Consider the following 19975-nt stretch of genomic DNA (forward strand, 5'->3'; position numbering starts at 1 on the left):
TAACTTACACATTAACGGTTCTCTTTTAAGTAGAGCTCCTCTTAGAAATAGACAACAGGCCTGTAAGCTCACCAGGGTACTAAAACTTGACTATCTAAACTTGAACTAAAACTTGAAGTAATTGTGTTAGAATTGTGTCCAAACAGCAAAACGTTCCCATAACATAGAGCTGTTTTTCATTCTCATTAAATCTTATCTACAGTGTTGTTAAGGAACTATATTTTGAATATTTTATATTTAGTAGAAGCCATCGTCTTCAATGTCCATTGCATTACTGGTTTGAGCTTTTACTGTAAAAGGACCGAAAGTGAATGATTTGATGACAGTTTGATAACAATAGATGTGATTTGATCGGTTTATCAAATCATCTTGTACAAAGTCGCTCATTCTATCAGTGAGCCGTGGTGCAAGGCAATCATAGTAATCTCTGGACGTGTGCGTAGGACGAAAGCCATCGATGGCTGATCGTCAATCGAGTTTCTTCCATTAGTGTTAGTGATTGTTCGTCCGGTAACTGAGGATGGCTTTGATCGAAAATAGGGCTTAGCGATGATGAAAGTGAGGTGAGATGACATCTCACTGAGAGTGGCCTTTTAAACAAGTTCAATAAGTAATATATCGGGTAGCGTGGATGTTTTCAATCAACATACTGAACCAACATAATACAGTGAACGTGTGCTGGTTGTGCTCACTGGAGCTGAGACAAGGTTCACACACTCTTCTCACATGATAGCCTAATGGCATTATGAACTCATCTCCAATCTCACCAAGAAGTGCATTGCGAACGGGGCCTTTCTAAGCAGAAGCAACATAATTGATTGAACTGCTTCGGCCGCCACCCTGATGGATCGGATACCCCGAGCGGACTTGCACAGTCATATTTCCTTTTTCCTCCGGGAAGTGTATAATTAATTTATTTTATAATTGAAACAATCCACGCAAGATATGGACCCTTGATGAATGGACACAATCCGCTCGAGAGGACCGTCATTTGGGGAAGTTTCTCCCGCTTCTCGCCCCCAGGGCGGATGTCGATGATCTTACCGTGGGGTGGAAAACTTTCCTCCGAGTCCCGTCGAAGGGGTGTCGATCGAACAATGGGGGGAGAGTCCGTTTAAGGACGAGCGCACGAGCATCTTATGCCCGGATGGTAATGGTTCCGATAAGTGCAGTACGCTTCGCGTGCATGGGCGAGGCCCGTGGTTAGCATATCAAAAGGGTCCTGGAGCCCGGGAGGCGGCTGGACCAATGTTGTTCGATCTGGGCCAAGCTCTCGCCACTTTGCCGCGCTGGCGAAAGGATCGATAAATAATTCAATGTGTGGCCAAGCTGGCTGGCCGAGAGTGCTGCCCGATTATGCCTTTATCCGCTTTGCGGTCGACTGGCTGGCTGTAATGGAGGCGCCTGGTGCCGCTTGATAATGTTGCGCTGCGCTCGGTGCTCGCTTCTCGCTTCTCGGCCTTAAATTGTCGTTTTTATTACTTTCTTCTCTGTCTTGTCGAGACAGTCGAGCTCGGTGGTGATGGGCTCGCTTTTAAATATTCAATATATGGAACTGTGGCCATCGGATTTACATATTTTTCAAGCAGCAGTAAGCTGCTGTAACCGATTGCACAGGCAATCGGTCTTTGGCTGTACATAACTTTAAGCTCGATATTTATTTCGACGTATGAGTATGGCTCCTAATTTCTATGCATCATGGTACAGTGTGCCCTCTACGGTGCCTTCTACTTTAGTCCACTGATTTTGCTTCGTTTTAATATTAGCATTATTTTATGAAACATTCTCTCCTTCTGGCGCTCGCAGCTCGTCGCCGGATAAACCTTGACAAACCTCACAAGCAACCGCCTCACTACAGCGTAACGTATTGATCCCGAAACAGTGTTAAAATAAGCATTAGAGACACCAAATTGGGTCGTAAAACGTTGGGTCGCGCCGGCGTTCAGCGGCGGAAAAAGTTTGACGGTCCCCGGGTCGTTCGGATCGTCCCTTTCTCGGGCACTTCAACTTTCAATGCGCAAACTGTCAGCCCAAGCAGCTCGCCCCTGGGTGGCCCCCGGCGAGGGTCCGCGGTTACCGTCACCGTCGCGGCGGCGAAGACGAACGAGTTTGTTACCGGAGATTGGCGTCTCGGCTTCAGACCAAACCGCAGGAACCGCCAAAGTTTACGGCGGGCAAATGGAGGCCGCCTCCGCCGGCCCCGATCAGCGCCGTGAGTAGTTCGATGAACCGTCTTCGGTTGCAAGTGCGGCCCAGCATGCTTCGTCCTCGGTCGAAGACAGTTCCAAGTAATTTTATTCGATTCGACAACTTCGTGGCCAACTCCTGACTCCGACATCCGACCCACGTTCGTGGATGCTCTGTTTTGTGGCCGTCCGCGTTGATTAAAATTCATTCGAACAGACACACACACATACGCTTAAACTCGTGTCCCAACATCCTGTGGGTCGGTGTCCTCGGTGGTGGAGAACTCTCGGTCCATCGGCGGCCGTCCATTCGGAGCGTCTGCCGGTAGCGACCGCCGGGCGGAACTAACGCCGTCGCTGCTTCCCTGACTGGAGCTGATCCGGTTCCCGGACGACTCGGTGGCGGCCGAACCCGAAGCCGTGGCCGAAACCGTGGCCGGTCCGTCGCGATCCGGTGACTTACGACAGCAGCTTCCCCAGCAGGAACAGCAGCCACGGGAGCCATCCGGCGAGTCCTGGTCCTCCGGGCAGCAGTTCAGGCGGCGGCCCAGCTTGGCGCCCAGCTTCTTCATGGACTCGCGGAACCCGTTGTGCCACCAGGCGTAGATGATCGGGTTGAGCAGACTGTTGGCGAACCCGAGGATGGCGAGCGGGCTGGCGATGGCGAACTGGAGCCCCCGGCACAGCTCCTCGCTTGTGGTCGGGTCGCACGCCACGTACATGATGCTCGCGATGAAGTACGGCACCCAGGTCACCACGAAGCTGCCCGTCGTGAACATGACGACCTTCACCGCCTTCCACTTGGTCGGGCCCTTGATGCTGGTTGACGCTGACGGTTCCGACGCCGTCGCACCGGCCGGTTCCGTCGTCCCGCCGGCCGACGCATTGGTCGTTCCGCCGTTCAGGGACGACTTGGACCGCTTGGCGGCACCGCGCTTGGTGCCAGCAGCAGCATCAGCACGGCAACAGCAGCGGGGCCACCGGAAGCAGAGACAGCGGGCACGGTCGGCGGTCCGACCGCGGGCCGTCAGCTCGTCCTCACTCACGCCCTGCTCGGTGTCGGAAAGATTGTTGTTGGTGGCGGTGGCGGCAGTGGCGGACCGAGCGCCCGGTCCACCGCCGCGGAACAGGCGCAGGTTGCCGGTCTGGACGCCTCGCATCTCCCGGGAGGCCTTCTTCAGCTGGCTGACGCGCCGCAGCGCCTTGCGCAGGATGATGCCGTACAGGATGAGGACGAGCAGTACCGGCAAGATGCCGGTGACGGACGTGAGGATAACGAGGGGTGGCGGTGCCAACCGGATGAACCAGCACGTCCGACCGCCGTCCGTGTCACCGCGCCAACCGAGCGCCGGTAGAAACCCGATGGACACACCTGTCGCCGGTGGCCGCGGAGGAAAACAAATTGATGGAAAATTCCCAATAAAATTGCCCTCCGATTCTTACCGATAATCCACGTCGCGCCGATTAGCAGGCGGGCCCGGAGCCGGGTCAGGTAACGCTGGTACTGCAGCCCGTAGACGATGTACAGATAACGGTCGATCGCTATCAACCCCACGCTGTACACGGACACCAGCGATGTGGACACGATGAGACCTGCGAGAAAGCGGAGTGGCGGGGTTTAGCCTTGGAAGCAAGAGAAACCGTGGGTTTGGACCGCCTAGATGGCGCTAGTAAACGGAGAACCTATCGCGTTGTTTAGGTCAGAATTTTCCGGAACAAATTGCAAATGACGCCGCAAGCTCCACTCCTTGGCACTGCCTCATGGCGTTACACGACGGGTACTGGCGCAGCTGTTGTCGCGGTGCCGATTAGGATGCAAACGAATTTGTTCGCATGCATTTTTGATTACTCGTGTTGCGATTATAATAATGCCATTTCCCGGAAGCCGGAGCACACACGCCCGAGCCCGGGACGGGACATAAATTAGTTCCCTAAGCGGGTTAGCTGATGTTCCTTGCTCTCTCTCTCTCTCTCACACACACTCCCTGTCGCTATAATTAACTACGATTTGTGGCGTTCGGGGCTCCGTGTGGTTCGAGTGCGTCGAGCTGTGTTGGGACTCCCGGATGCGTCCCCGTGCTTGATCGTTATTTAATGGCCGGCCACAAGTGTGTGACGGGCCGTATCGTATGATTGGAAATTTTCAATTCATTAGCTTCACGCGACGGCTGCACGGACTTTGGCGAAAAACACGCATCCTGGCGATGGCGAAGTGTGCCGACTTTTTGTCCGGCGGTTGCTGTCCGCACGTGATGATGTGCTTTTAATTTTTGCGCCGGGAGTGGCTTAGTTCCGGTGTTTAGTTATTGCCGCCGTCCAAAGTTTGGCCAGCACGATGCCGTTTTTGTGCGGTGGCCCAATCTTTGGCCCAATTCTCGACGAGTCGCGGTCGTCCCCCAGAGAGAGACAGAGAGAGAGAGGAATGTTTGTCATAGTTTTTACCACCGGCACAATATCCGGTGGGGTCCGCCAGTGGGAGTGCCGTGTCCAAAAACAGCACACACACACACACGCAGGAGAGAGCGAACGAACGCGCGAGGCACTGTCGATGAAACATTCCACACCCAACTCGAACGAGAGAATTACAGTTGAAATAAATAAAACGTAAGCAAACACACACAGACAGGCGCGGCTAGTGACGCAGTCAGGCGCAGCTGCATGCACGGTGGTCTGCGGCCGCGACGGGCGACGGGGTCGCGAAAAGTTGGGAAAAGTTTCCCCGTTTCTCCCGTCGCGCCTCGAGCAACTTGTCCGTTTCAGTCGTCGTGGGGGCTGCACCCGTCACGGAGTACGGGGCGGTGGTGGCGATCGGCGGATTGGATATTAACAACGAGCAAACGAGTTTCAGTGCCGTCAGTGTGTGTGTGTAGGGCAGGGTGTGCCGGAAGTGCGGGGGGACGCAGGAGCGGAAAACTGTCCGACCGGATTTGTTGATTTAGAACAATTTGGAAACAGTTAGGACAGCCAGCATTCGGGTGGCCTTTCTTGCCTTTCGACGGCCTTTTTGTTTTTCCGATTTTCGTTAATGCATTTTCGAGTTGCTCGCGCGATCCGATCGGGAGGGCGCCACAGCGCCACCCGTTGGGTTGATCCGAAAGTAATGACGGCCTCCGCACTTTTATTGGTTGCAATCGTCCTGGATCAATGGGGCGCACTGGACACACTGTGTCCGTGCTTTTTTTGTGTTTGCTAAAGTTTGAAGCTGTCGAAGTTAAATGGGGGCTGAGAGTTTTTGGAGGTTTTGTTCAGCTGAGGATGATGTGACGAGCGTTTGTTTTGTGAAATTTCCCTCCCTCCTTCGGTCTTATTTTGCTTTGCTATAATAAACAATCATTTCCAGTCCAAATACGGCAATCATTTCCGGTGGACTGAACTGAGACAACACAAAGTTTATTCGCTCTGCACACTGCTCACATCGCTGGGGTGTGCTGTGTGGTAGCAAAATTACCATAAATTTCCCTTTCAAAAGATGCCGACGAGTGTGTCACAGTTAACGGAGATCATTACAGGACCATTTCCCGTTTCCGATATTACACTATATTTTTTCGAGTTACTGTTTCCGGGTCACGTCAAATCATCAGTTGCTGCGAAAAAACTTGTTTCAATCAGAGCAATTCTATAATAATCTGGCAAATTAGTGACTTGGCCAAATACTTGGCTATTTCATTGGACTTTCAGTTCTAGTCGTAATACAACTGTGTTGTATGGTTCCTCTCGGCTTAACAATCTAAAATTAGGGCCATTCCGTGTTCGAACTCCATCAAGAACCAACATAAAACAGTAAAAGAACTTGTTGAATCCATTCGCTTGAATCCTTTTAGTGGACGAGTAGCGAAATGTAGATGCTTATTAAATTATTCTTTGTACCCGAATTCAATGGTTTCTTGCTGCAACGGTTGTTGAGATACCACAAGCAGAAAGTCCAAAAGAGGTCCGAACAAGAGTCTAACTCTGTTCCAGCAAGTTTAGTAGACATCAGACCTTCAAGTGGATTGGAGGTGCTTCGGAGAATAGTTTTTGAAAAAGCCATCGATTCGAAAGAAACAATGAACTATTCAAGCATAACTGAGATCGACTTTCGATCGACGCCATTTTCGTCCGATGAGTGGGATTAAATTAAACAGTTCAACAGGGCGTTCGTCCGTGGTGTAATACCGTGACGTGTGTTCCTTGTCTGCACCTTGGGTTTGCATACCATTTAAAGCAGAGGCCCTTAGCAGAGGGGCCGCACATCGTTCATATTGACGTGCTAATGTAGACCTTCGAGGAGTTCATTTGATAAGTTTTCGAGGTACGCGCTCATACGCGGGATTGCTCGCTGGTGGTTTCGGTGTAACTTTGCATCTGCAGACGGTGGATGAGGTGACCCTACCCCTGAGGAGGCCCCCACAGGAAGGGTTCCATCAGCGCGCTGCGTCAAAGCTGCCCGGCCCTGGCGTGAACACGAAAACGACGTGCCGACGCTAATTAAGAACCGTAACTTGAAATAATTAATCAAACTGCGGCGTACGTCATATTTCATTTGCATGCCGCCCGACAGCTAGTGTGTCGCTCCGTTCCCCGTACGGTCCCTGCGTATGTATGCATACTGAGCCGAGTGTAGTGGTGGCCACTAATTCTGGCAAACATGGCTTTTCCGAGGCTCCCAGCTGGCCTCGCCTGTGCCGTTCGGCTATCGCTGCTGGAGATCCTCTAATGAATAATTACCATTTCTTTGAGCGTTCTCTAGAGGGGCAGGCAGGCAGCGGCCTCGGGCTGACGGAAGCCCCGGAAGAAAAGGTCATGTGGAAATATATTAATTCATTAAATCTCTTATCCGGTCGGGTCGGGCCAAAGAAGTAAAGGACACACCGGTGGACGGGACACAGAAAAGAAGGTCCTCCGACGGTCGTGATATATGCGAGGTGTCTTTTTATTTGGCAGCAGCATCCTGAAGGAAGCGAAGTGGTGTCTGCCACCTTCCACCGGTGACGTATTCATTTCCCGCACGAGGCCATCACCCACACACGCGGGTCTCAATACGCTACACGTCCCACGTTGGGTCCCCGTTTACTCTCGCGGATTGAGTGCTTCACGGTGTGTCCAGCTCGTCGTCGGTGACCGTGGGTTCCGTGCTTCCGGGACCCGGATAATTCATGACTCCCGAAATTGCTTCGAACATGTTTATGCTTCACGGGGACGGTGCTCCGTGTGCGGGGCCGCACATAAATAAAGCTTATAATGTGCCACGCAGGAGCGATCGGGGACAGGGCCGCACCGCACTCAGCGCCCGTTAATCAGCGCTGCACTGCGAGGCGGGAAGTGAACACAATTAAATCGGGTTTTATGAAGTTTTATGTCGTGTGGGGTCCGCTTTTCTGCTAATAAAAAACAAGAAATGGTGACTCCTGGAAGTCTCCCCCCGGGCACGGAGATATAATCCGATCACCATTTTGCGATCGAACCGATGATGAATGCCAATTCAACTGTTAAGGACAAGCGGTGGCCGCACCCAATTGGCGCCCACTAATCAACAACATAAACAAACAGGGCAGGGGTCTATTGCGGTTGCTCTGTTTTTCCTTGCCGCGTTCCAAACCCACAACTCAATAAATCCGATCGCCGGACGGAGTGCGGGGCTTCGATCAACACTCAATCACTCGAGCATAAACCCGGTGGCAGGTTGCGAACGTGCGTGGCCTGAGCGGTGAAAATAGGCGAACATGATCCCGGCTAATGCGATAATGTGGTCGGTGGCCGTTTCCGGGAAAGCGGGGAAAGTTTGCAATATTTATTTGCTACCGGGCGCTGGGTTTTTACCTATCATCAGGGCGCAGCTGTCCTCGCCTCGCAGCTCCAGCGGTGCGTACTGGCCGTAGAGGACCGCGAACCCGGTCAGCAGATCGGAGACGGCCACGTTGCCCAGGAACATGTACGTGGTGTACGGCTGCTGGCCTGCCGGGGAAAAGGGAAAAGACGCGCGTGATGAAGGCCGATAGTGGTGGGATTAAAATGGGGATTTTCTATTTCGTTTCCCCGGATGCAGCCGGAAGCGATGCCGGAACGCGTGCGGTATGCGCGGTGTGTGTGCGGAGCCTCAAATCTGACCCTGACGGAAGCCTACCGTTAATGGATTATGCTGTTGTTATCGGCAACGGAACGTTTACATTGGGCCGGCACCAATCCGGTTTGAAATATCGATCGATTGAATGGAGCAATCAGCTTACCGGTTGTGGCGTGTGTTTGAACAATATTTTGTTTATAAATTTTAACTACCAAAGCCCGTCGGTTTCACTTTGTGTTACTTTATATCGAGTTGGGCAGTTCCAGAGCCACCAATCGGAGCATCTATCGGAGCGACACGGCAGACGGACTACGGGGAACTCCTTTAAAAGTTTCCAAATTGGATATCAAAGACTTGTTACTGACGGCATTTGTGTTAGTGGAATTTTTCCATTTAAAAAAGTATAATTATGTATGGATGAATCTTTGCGTGTGTATCAATGATCCCTGAAAAACTAGAAATACGCGTTAATCTATATTTTTAAATGAAGTTCGATTGGCTAGAATATATTTTGCATAGTCGTATCTCATAAAATCTTTTTGATTTATTGGAATGAACTTACTGAAAAGCTTGGTAGAAACCTTGAATTTGATGTCTTGTATCATTGATAAAATAGCTAGACTCTACTTAGCCTTAATTATCTTTGATTTACGTAAAAAATATGAGCAAACTAATGATGATGTACATAAATTTTCCGAACTCCTGAATGTACAAGTCCTACCTGAAACCCTTTCACAAATTTACCAAACGAGTAAGTTTCTTGTCAATAGTAGGAAAAAAAGGTTCAGTTACCACCTAATCTACTACATCACGGGGTTTGGAATGCGAAGAACCGAAATAATGTCTTTTGCATAACAAAACAAGTCATAAGAGCTCTCGCCTCAACTCAACGTGTAGAATAAGTCACTCAACGTAACAAACTGGCAACTGTTTATCGCTATCTCTCTCACGCTCTCTCTGTGGCAGGTTCTTGGGAAAAGTTTCGACATTTGGCCGAATAATTACTGAACGAATTGGCGTTACAACCAGCTAGGCGAACCTCTCTCTCTCTTCCGAAGGCTGCGTGGAAAGAAAGTGCTCTTTCCGAATTTTGACTCCCGGACCATCAAGCATTTCGGTCCGGACCCCGAACCCGAGGCCCGCGTGAATGGCCGAACGTAATTAATTAATGAAAACTTTTCCATTTCCGAAATTGTCGTTATTTACACTAGGAGGGGGGCACAAGTTTTGGGCGGGCCTCGTCCATGGTTTTTTTGTTGCACCACCTTTTCCACGGCGAAGACCGGTAGGACTCCGAAAAGGCCCAACTCGTGATGCGAGATGGAAAGTGGCGCATGGGCTTCTAAGTAGGTGGCCGGAGGGTGGACCAACGCGGCCCAAATGAAGGCCCCATTTAGGTTTTTGGACCGCGCAGAACAAACTCGCGGGAAGTACTAGCTTCCCGAGGAGCAGTTGGCGAGTATCGAATGAAGTGTCCTAAATACAGTGACACCGCGGCACTGGGGCCGGTTTACCTTTTCGCAGCAGCAGCACGGCGGATACGACGACGATCAGGTTGAGTATTATGATGACGGAACCGAGCATCGGGATGAAGATGTCGTACAGCAGCAGGGTGGCCTCCTCGCTGGCGCTCAGCGTCGTGGACGAGTCGGTGGTGGTGGTGCCCATCGGATCGAACCACCAGTCCTTCCTCGGTGGTGTCGGCGGCCGGATGTAGTAAAAGTATCGTATTCGCTCGTATTCATCGTAGCTCTTCGCCATCGCGCTGCTGCGCGCTTTGTGGGACTCCAGAGCACCGGACTTCCGGGTGGTGGTTCAACGAATCGGACGGCGGGGCGTTGTTCCCGTCGCTGCTGCTGCTCTGCCGATGGTGAATAAGAAATGCCCGGTTAGTGGGTTAGCCAGACAGGGCAGCCCGGCGGAGGTGTTGGCACTGAAAGAATTTAAAATGAAAATCAAACATTAATTGCAACCGAAAGGTAAATGATTTTCAGGCGCCTGGCCGGTCGGTTGCCGGACTGCCGACAGCACTTTTCACCACCGCCAGGACTGCCACGGAACACGGGGGCCGAAAGCTTTCAATGAATAATCACAGGGCGAGCGAATGGACGTGCAATTTGTGAGACAACCCGCCACTGCACCGCACCGGCGTGAAGTGTTTCCACTTTTGCCGGACGTGTTTGCCCAAAAGTGTGATTTCTTCCCCGGCCCGGCTGCCGGACACTCCTCTTTTTGGGGGCCGCTGCTTCCGAGAGTGCACTTATGTGTCGAACAATGCACGCGCCTGGGCACGCTCCCTGCACCGAGATGAAAATTTAATTAAACGAAAATGAAATAATGACCAGAGAACGGCGGCGTTTGACGAGGCGAACTCGATCCTCGGGCCGAGTTCGGGATGTTTTCGGGGCGGAAATGGTCCGTTTTACAACTTAATGGGAGGACAAAGCTTGGGGGCGGCCTTGGCGGCAGCAACCGTTTGAGAGTTTTGATTAAGTTCTGCAGTTCCGGCAGTTAGCAGATGTATTTAATGGAGAAACAAGCTAGAGCGACTGCCACGGCTGGCGAGTGGCCGGCGGCCAGTGATTCGCTGGCATGCTAATGGATTCATATTTTTGTGTCCGGAAAAGAAAAGTACTAACGAATGTTCCGAGAGGAAAGTTTTCATGTCTGGCTAGAACACCATCCTTTGCTTTCGGTTGGTTCTTTGCTTTGGTTCTGCCGCCGATGGGGGGGGGGGGGCATGTTTGCCGGGTGGCTCAAGGCCTTCGATGTTGGAGCGCTCGTGATGGATGTAGGAAAACATCTGACCGTGCTCCGTGCTTGTTGGTCTGACTTGGTCACTAAGCATGCTGTTTCTGGTACAAGTCCAGAAAAGGTCATCCTTTTCCGGATCCGCACATCAATGTCCTTTGAATGATATCCCATGAAATAAAAAATCCTGGGGGTCAGCTTATTAAAAATTGCCCAAATGAGTGTTGGGCTTTGGCCAACAACTTCCCATCTCAGGTTTTGTTTGCTTATCCGCACGAAAAATTAATTTCTTTTTTCTTTCACGTAAAGAGCATCGTTTGTCAAAGTGTTATGTTTGGGAAAACATTTAGCCTTGAAGAATATGCAAAATCCCAAGTCATTTACAGAATACCAGAAGATTGTGGAAGATGCTGGCGATACCTCTGCAATGCATCAACGCCACGGTCCAAGGACCAAATATTCATCGTTCGAGGCATATGCGTTCATTGAAACCTAATGGACGTCCACCTCACCGAACTGAAGCCATTAACCGGAGCGTGCAATGGCCAATCCTGTTACAATAAGTCGAATGTAATGTAAACGCACGACCACACCTTTCGCTCGGCCACCCAAAAATCGCTCAACCAAAAAGCATTCAACATGTCTGTCGGTTGGTTAAAAAACCTACGTGGAAACATCATCATGGCTGTCGCCACTTTGTTCGCCAGACCCCCATTACGGATGAATACCCTTTTCAGTTCTCGGTGCAACTTGGGTTGCCACCCCCTTTTCTAGGAGAACCCAAAAATGGGGCTCGATTCAAGGAATGCATCACAAGCATCGCCTTCGGGGTGGACACGCTTTGCTGAGGTCTGAGAGGCGGGAGAATGTTTTGGGTACCGATGGTCAGCGTGTTGTTCAAATACACCTTCTCCGTAATTACGGACGATGGTAAACGTAGCGAACTTAACGAACGTTCCGGAACCAGCAGTGTGTACAGGGATTTGTGTCTGTATCGTCAGTTTCTAAGAATCCGTCGAGAAGACCCTATTCGGAGATGACCAATGGGAGGGTGCTTTCTTTTTGTTTGTTTGCTGGGGCATTTCAGAGGTCCAATTATAGTGCTCTTCGACAGCTGCAGGAAGTAAATATTACACTCTCCAATTAGAAGCTAAATTAATCCCAGGGCTTGACGGTGGTCAAAAGCAGGGTTTTTTAACGGATCGTCGCTCTGCTAAATAACTGTTTTCTGCTGGCTTCCAAACAACACTCTAAACAGATCGGAATTTTCCGGAACTCTCACTCGCGAGGCGAGGCTTGGCATTACTGTTTGATATGCTCAAGATGTTAGCTATCTGCGCGTGCAGATTTGCTTCCTGTAGAGAGCACGGGCACCAACTTTTGACGACCTGCCGGGGGTCGTGTGTATGTTCGTCCTATTTTAACAGATCCAAACCAAACAACTTGGATTCGTGGACTATCAATATCAATTCCCGGCTTCCGGCCAAGTTCCGGCGTTTGTTCCGTGTCGCCCATATTTTATCCATTTCCGAGAATCTTTTCCCGCGAAATGGGTCGGTCCTTCAGAGCTTTCTTCAGATCCTGCTTTTATGGCGACTTTATTACTTATTAAGTGATGATTGGAAACCAGGGCGCTTTCGAAGGCGCCCATTTTAGTGTTCCTTTCCCATAAACGCCATCGCCATGTACCGTTTGCTACTCCTTAAAGTGAACTCCGATCGGTTGGTTTGGGATGAACCAAGAAAACCCAATTTCGACTCCGACTCCAAAATGGGCATTTGAATATCCCCGTTTTAACTTGATGGGCTTGAGTGGTCGTGAACCGCACGATAGCCATCCGCCCTCCATTGTTAACCTCGCCACGGGAAGTGGCGATCCAAGTTCCGCGTCCGGGAATCGTTTAGAATTCGGCCACTCTATCTCTCTCTCTCTCTCTCTCTCCGGGCCCACTTGGACGAAATGGGGTCAATAAAGCCAGTGATTTAAATTTTCCTTCGTCCGCAATGGGGCGCGTCCCTTCTTGGCCGGTGGTGGCGCCATTTCCTTGGGATGCCTGGCAGGATGCTGGCTCCGGCTCCGGAAGTCGTAAAAAACAATAATGGATGGCCAGCTATCGCGCGGTGCGAAATCGGTGTTAAAGTGTCGAATCGGTTCGAAGGCCACTTCGGATGGAGAACAACCGCACGGAACAACCGTCCGGGGAAAGCCGCTGGACAGCGAGCTTCCGCGAGTGCTTTCCCCAGTGCTCCCGTTCTGCTTCCGTTTCTGCTTGCGATGCAAATCCATTACTGGGGTGGCCCCTTCAGGTTGGCGCGCACTGAGTGCGTCACTTTGTCCTCGGGCCTGGTCAGTGGAAAATAATTTCCCAATCAGTATTCGCTTCGGTACGCGAAGCGAAACCAATTATGCCGCTACGCGCCTCTTTCCGGGCGCGCGGGGGCTTTAGGTTCATTTGAATTCTTTTATGCTTGACACGACATGGCGCCGGTCGGCGCGGCCCGCCGATCCGATATGTGCAGAGTCGCAGTGCTCCGAAAACACTTCACTCCCTGCATCCACGGCCACCCTATTACTGGCACTGGCGGATTAGTCCCATCAGTTGGTGTCCATTGGCACGGTGCTGCCGTTTTCCGGCGGCGTGCCGAGTGTGGGAATCATTGCGAAATCTGCTTTTCATCGTGCGGCTCATCGAGCGTTATCGTGTTATTAGCCGGTCGGCGGGTCGGTCGAACGTGAAACGGGCTAATAAATCGGGCCGATTGAGGCCAGGCCACATCCCAGGGCTCAGGATTCTGTGGTTCCGGTCGGGGCACAATCAGTCGTTTAATTGATTTGCAGCCGTTCGCCAGCAAATTGAATCTCCCGCCAGGAAGAGCCGGGCTGAGTTTAAATGAGTCCCCACCATATAGTCCCGTGATTCACGCGCTCCCAATCTAACCTTTCAATCGCTGGACCGATGCACCATCATAAACCACCCGGCCTGGACCGGTCCATTAGGCGGCCCACGGATGCGGATTTTTTTTTGCGATGGGCCTTGGGGCAATGGTTCCGGTCAGCGATTGTTGGGCGATGGTTCATAGAGTTGCAATTTATGATATGTTGCAGTTCCGTGAGTGATGGACCAACAACTAATGACCAACAGCATGGTGTGCGTAGATGCCTGGCATCCCAATCCCGCGGCCGACGCGTGCGCGTGAGAAACGTTTATTTTCGTGATGATAAATTTAAATCTGTATTGAATCATTTATCACTCACGCATCATCCATTATGAATCTATCGATGGCTAATTGAATATTCAATACCGGGCTCGGGCTCGCATAATGCGGGCGTAATTTATGAACCGCGGCCCGGATTCAGAGATTGCGCCGCAAGCTGATGGGCTGTAAAAATGATTTAGCGTTCCCCCAAACTTGTAGACGAATAATCCACAAAAGTGTAACAGAGTTTTGTATCGGAGCACTTCTAATGTGGACAAAGCATTAATTGAAGGCAATGTAGATCCTTCGTGGTTGTGTTGTAGATTGTTAAATGTGATGGGGAAATCGGGATAAACCTGCCTGTGACACGGTTGCATGTCAATTTATCGGATCACAACGTATGCTTCAAGGGTTTTCCATTTGCATATCAGTTGTACGAAGGTTTACTATCGCAACATTAGCCTTTTATCGTGATTTGAGCCTATTATCTGTTCAAACGGGGCCTTAACAGGGGCCCCCGTTGCCCGTGATTGAGCATTATCGGCAGCGCAACGACAGTTCACGGCAGTCCCTGCGAAAGTCCCTCTGGCACACTGCACACTCCACAATCTCACGAGCCGGTACCCACCACTGAATGATAGAACTTTTGCGTAACTTCATGATTCCACACTTCACTTCAGCTACTGGCGGCCATGTTTTTGTAAATTAGTTCAGCAACACGACGGACGGCACCCGTCACCTTTAATCTTGGTTCACACACCATTAACACGCGAAGGTATAAAGAGACGGATGTCACCTATTTGCTCAGCCCTAATCGGCGGCTCCGGCTCCGGTTTTGGCGAATTTAAGTCACCGTAATCCCACCAGGTTGCTTTCGGTACACTCTGCCACGATCACCTGTCACTTCGCGGGCCCGCGAAGCTCCGCGGGACTGTCCACAGATAACAAGCCTCGGATCAGCCGAGCGGCCAAGAAGTTACTGGGCTAACGCTGCACGGCTGCATTTCGCGAACGCCCGGCGTGGCATCTACATGCTGACTGAGGCGTGAGTCCGCCCCTCCGAAGATGAGCCACTCCCGGAAGCGTGTGGTGCCGCCCGACTGATGGGGGGGTTAAATTGAGATGTAAATATTTACCCAAAAGCGATCTCGCGCGATGATCGAATCTCGCGGCATCCGCCTTCTAGCGCGCGCGCCGACGATGATCACTCGAGGGAGTCGACGAGTCCGCAAACACACGGCGGGGACCCAAGTCCGCAACCACAATAAAAAACCTCGCACACACAGACCGAAATTAGCACAACACTTGCGTGTGTTTGTGTGCGCCGTTCAAATAGCTCGCTGCGCTTCGCCGCTCCTTCGAGTTGGGCGCGTGGTCACTTTTGGCTCAGCCGAAATCACCGTGGCCGTGCCGTCTACAGTCTACACACTAATGGGGCGGAGGACCACTTTTTTAGTTAGCAAATCCATCGATTCGCGGACTCGCGGTAACTGGAAATAGGAGTCAAACGCACCTCAAATTCCGTGAACGGGCACCGTCACACTGACCCGGCATCGCCGATTCGGGCGTTTCATTTTTCACAACCCACAGCCCCCTCGGGCTTAACTTACCAATCACTCATCCGTCCGTCTCTGCATATCTCCGGGCCGGGCTCGGGCAGAGCCTCCCGATCCCGATGCCCGCACCCGCGGTCGTCCGGTATCTCGCCGATAAGATACTGGTTTATCAATTGGTAACACTTGCATGAAATCACCGCCGGTGACGCGACGACATGTGTTTGGATTGCATTTGGTGGCTCCATAAAGCCCGGGCTGCTGAAAAGTGCCTCGGCCGCTAGGTAGGAACTACTTGAGCTCCACGCATACAGGCGACGCGCTATTCCGGCACCGGCAAATTGATTAAATTATTCACCGGCGAATTCTGTGGACCGCCTAATATCGAAACCACCCTCCGGTGTCCCGGTCCCGCACCTGACCCGACACGTGGTGCTGGGTTCAGCTGTGCAAACCAATAGTCAAACAGCGGTGCAGCGGCCGTAGCTGGTGGGAACTTTGCTGTTGACTTTGCTTAATCATTAATGCACACACACACACGAGACGAGTGCATGGTGGCGCTGGGGTACATTGTCCTGTGGAGTGTTTTGACACGTTTCTGCGATTGAGCACTGGGCCCGCGTTTGGAGCGTCCAGCGCGCGCGTTAATTGATCCATTCGCTAGTCGGTCAGCTACGCATTAAGGGTCTTCGATGTCAAGGGTCTACAACCCCAGACCCAGACGTGCTGTGTCAGAATGTTTGCCGAAGCAAAAGGCGTTAATTTGTCAAAAATCTTGCGACCGGCCAAAAATGGGTGTAAACTGTTTGCCAAACCCGACTTTTCGGTAAATTCTTCAAATTGTCAACCCGCAGTTGGTGCGAAACAAACGTTTACATAACGCCGAGTGTCTGCCTGCGACCATTCGACAGTTATCCCATTACACACCGCGGATGATTAATCTTCCATAAGTTATTGCTATTGTTTATTGGCCCCCCCCGAAAAGGATTATCGCCCATTTTCCCCATTTATCGCCCATTAATTGCTGGCCCTGCCCGTATCGACAGGTCCCGGATCGTGCCATAACTATCAGCTGGGAAGCGACGTAGGCGAGCAGCTGAAGTTCACAGCGAGCAACACCGTCACGACGACGAAGCAGGCCTTGCAGCAGAATCACCACACGAAGCAGTCACTGCAACCGCAACAGCAACAATCAGCAGCAGCAGCGAGTTTATCAGGAAGCAACCATAATTATCCCGCTGCCAGCGTCAGTTACCATCGTAACCCGGAGGGTAACTCGTTGGCCACGAGCACTGCCACAGTTCAGTATCCGCAGCAGCAGCAGCAGTATCCACAGCCATCTCTGCCATCGGTGGGCAGCGTGAACGTGAACGTGACCGTCAACGTAGTAGCACGCTCCGTGACAGCAGCCGGCACCATGACGACGACCACGGCAACCACGACCAGCACAACGACCCTGGCACCCCCGCGACCGATGCAGAAGGTAAGGCCGGCTCCCGAGACCGACAGAGGGGAACCAAGTGGTTCATACGTCTCCTTTTTTGGGTTTTCGCTCCCTCTAGGTAATCCCGACGGTGGTGTACCTAATGTCCCGGATCGCTGTACATATGGAGATCGAGGGCACCGCCCAGTGCCCGGCGCAGGTGATGCTTGCCGCCGCCCTTGGCTGTGAAGAACTAGGTATAACGAACAAATTGCTGGCCCAGAGCGTGTTCGGCCTGTGGATGACCAGCCCGCTGCTGGAGGTGCAGCTGAAGCCCCACCACCGGCCGTACGCGGTGCGGGTCGCCTGGTCCAAGCTGCTCGACAAGCACAGCCACGGCAACGAGCTGGAGAAGCTGTCCGACGAACCGATGACCACGCTCCGGCGGAACGTGTTCTTCTCGCGGAAGGACGAGGAAAAGATCAAGTGAGTGTTTACCGGTGGTGGCCACCCGTTAATTGGCCCCCCGATGTTCGGTGGCAGTTCCGGTACCATTCCGAATCCGGTCGAATTAACCCGCTGCTTGATGGCCAGCCGATTAAGTGGTTGATACTTGTTCCGGGAACCTTACAATGCTTCGAGCCCGCAGTAGGCACTGTACCCCGAAATCGCACACGCAACAGAGAGCGTTCTTGGAAGTGATATTTACATTCGGAGCAGAGTAGGCTTCCGTCTATTATGGAACGTCGGTCTTGGGCACGTTTCGCCGGGAATCAACTGCGAGTGTTCATAATGTTCCAGGAACCCGGAATGAAGTTAACGTTACGTCAATTTTTGCTCTGCCCCACGAAATTCCAGGGATCCCCGGATACTGGAGCTGCTGTACGAGGAAGCCCGGCACAACGTGCTCCTCGGCCGGTACGTGATGGAACCGTCGCAATCGATCATGCTCGGTGGCATCCAGGCCCGGATAGAGCTCGGACCGTACAACTCGCACACGCACACAACCAGCTACTTCCGGTAGGTATCCTTTGGCCGTCATTGACCTTCGAACCAATGTGATAATTGATGTGACTCCCTCCCTGACAGAGAGAACCAGTTCCGGTTTCTGCCGGCGCACGTGGCGAAAAGTTCCAGCTGGTCCTGGCTGCCCATCAGCCAGCGATCGTCGGCCGAGGTACGGCTGTTGGAGCAGTTTAAGCGCGTCCCGACGACGGCCACCACCAAGAAGCTGATGCGGAAGTACCTCGAGTTCTGCTGGGGTCTTCCGTTTTACGGGTACGGGCAGGGCAGGAGCTGGTGGAAGAATTTAGGCGCAACGGGTCCTAATCCTCCCAATTGTCACTTGTCACAGGGCGGCCTACTTTCACGGGCAAGTCGAGCAACCGGTACATGGTCTTATGAGTCTGATGCAGCAGAAGGACCTGCCCGTCCTGATAGCGGTCAACGAGCGGGGGATCTTCGTGATCGACCAGATCGAATGCGTAAGTGGATGGTTTCGGGGTTTCGGTGTCGGAGCTTTCTGGTACAAGCCTTTGGTCCTTTGGTCCATCAGACGCTGCTGCTCGGGCTCAAGTACGAGGAGTTCTCGTGGGAGTACGCGAAACCGAGCAACGTCAACGATCCGGAGTGTCTGCCGTGCATCTTCCTGCAGTTCGGGGCAGTCGAGAACGGGATCGCGGCCACGAAGCTGATGCAGATCTTCTCGCGGCAGGCCGCCATGGTGGACGCCTTAATTACGCACTTCATCGAGCAGGACAAGCGGCGCAAGGAGCAAGGGGGTGCCGACGTGGACCAGGCCGGTGGCCTTGCGGACAATACCTACGTAGGTGAGTACGCACCGTTCGTGGAAGTCCCCGAGTGGTTCTGGGTTTTAGTGGAAGGCCCAGCGCGTAAGGCACACGGGTAATCGAGATGATGTTAGTCGGAATTATTCGTAGCCAAGGCGCCGGCTCGTGTAACGTACGGTTCCGGGAAGGCACCAACGACGACGACGACGACAAATTGCGCCGTAGTGCCATCGGCCATTTCACGGAACACACGGGCCTCCGCTAGTTGCTTGATTAGTCTTCCGCTGGCTGATTCCTTCGGCAATTACAAGTTTTTGTGCATAGAACTCGCTGGAGACCAGCGAATGGCAAGCTTCGGAAGAAACAAAAATCAATAGAATCGCCTGTAATTGATCGATCATTACATTGCCGCTAATGGCGGCTGCTTGTCTGAGGCCGAGGTAGTCCACCGAGTACTGATGTCGCTCCCTGTTCCGTTTGCCCTTTCGTTTCAGAACCAAACCCCATCAAGAACAACGGGATCGGCGTGCTGAGCAACAAGTTCGCCCGCCTCACGTTGGCCACCTTCGACGACGAGGGCCGCTGCATTGGCCAGACCGGCTCGTTATCGATAAGCTATTAACATTTAATTCTCATTTAAGTTTTGCACCGCGGAACCGGAACCGGATGGGCGTGTGGGTGGTGGACCGTGTCTCACTGGCAGAAAGTTGATGCTTCGAGTCGAGCGTGCTGCAGGGGGACAGTAGGGAAGTTACCAGCGGCAAAAAACCGGGACACGTGCAATGATTGAATGCCTCCGGAAGAAGGACAAAATAGGGAGGGAGATAAACACGGGAGGGATGGGCCGTGGGGACGATGATGGGGTTGCGAAAACCGTGCGAGAGCAGCCGATAGTGAGCGTCCGCGGCGAGCCTTGGACCGGTGGCGCTGGTGGTCTCGAGTAATTGCAGTTCCGATGCGGTGTACTTTCCGTTTTTTGGAGCCTCCATCTCCATCACGATCGTTGTACATTGTCTAGCACCATTCCTTAAT

At 52.3% G+C, this 19975-nt stretch overlaps 2 protein-coding genes across 2 annotated transcripts; one reads left to right on the plus strand and one right to left on the minus strand.

The window, feature by feature from the left end:
- Window positions 1-2419: 2419 nt before the first annotated feature.
- On the minus strand, window positions 2420-9990 carry LOC128270088 (5-hydroxytryptamine receptor 1A-like). Its single transcript, XM_053007493.1, has 4 exons — window positions 9744-9990; window positions 7986-8120; window positions 3630-3779; window positions 2420-3558 (listed from the first exon to the last, which is right to left on the minus strand). Exons 1-4 carry the CDS (start codon window positions 9988-9990, stop codon window positions 2420-2422), a joined length of 1671 nt encoding a protein of 556 aa, XP_052863453.1.
- Window positions 9991-10110: 120 nt separating this feature from the next.
- LOC128270089 (putative FERM domain-containing protein FRMD8P1) lies at window positions 10111-19695 on the plus strand. Its single transcript, XM_053007494.1, has 8 exons — window positions 10111-10117; window positions 16777-17213; window positions 17293-17639; window positions 18012-18173; window positions 18243-18431; window positions 18508-18637; window positions 18709-18934; window positions 19384-19695. The coding sequence occupies exons 1-8, from the start codon at window positions 10111-10113 to the stop codon at window positions 19563-19565; spliced, it is 1680 nt and encodes a 559-aa protein (XP_052863454.1). The 3' UTR covers window positions 19566-19695.
- The last annotated feature ends 280 nt before the right edge of the window (window positions 19696-19975 follow it).

This window comes from Anopheles cruzii, chromosome 3 (assembly GCF_943734635.1).
Source record: "Anopheles cruzii chromosome 3, idAnoCruzAS_RS32_06, whole genome shotgun sequence".
Classification (NCBI taxonomy): Eukaryota; Metazoa; Arthropoda; class Insecta; order Diptera; family Culicidae; genus Anopheles; species Anopheles cruzii.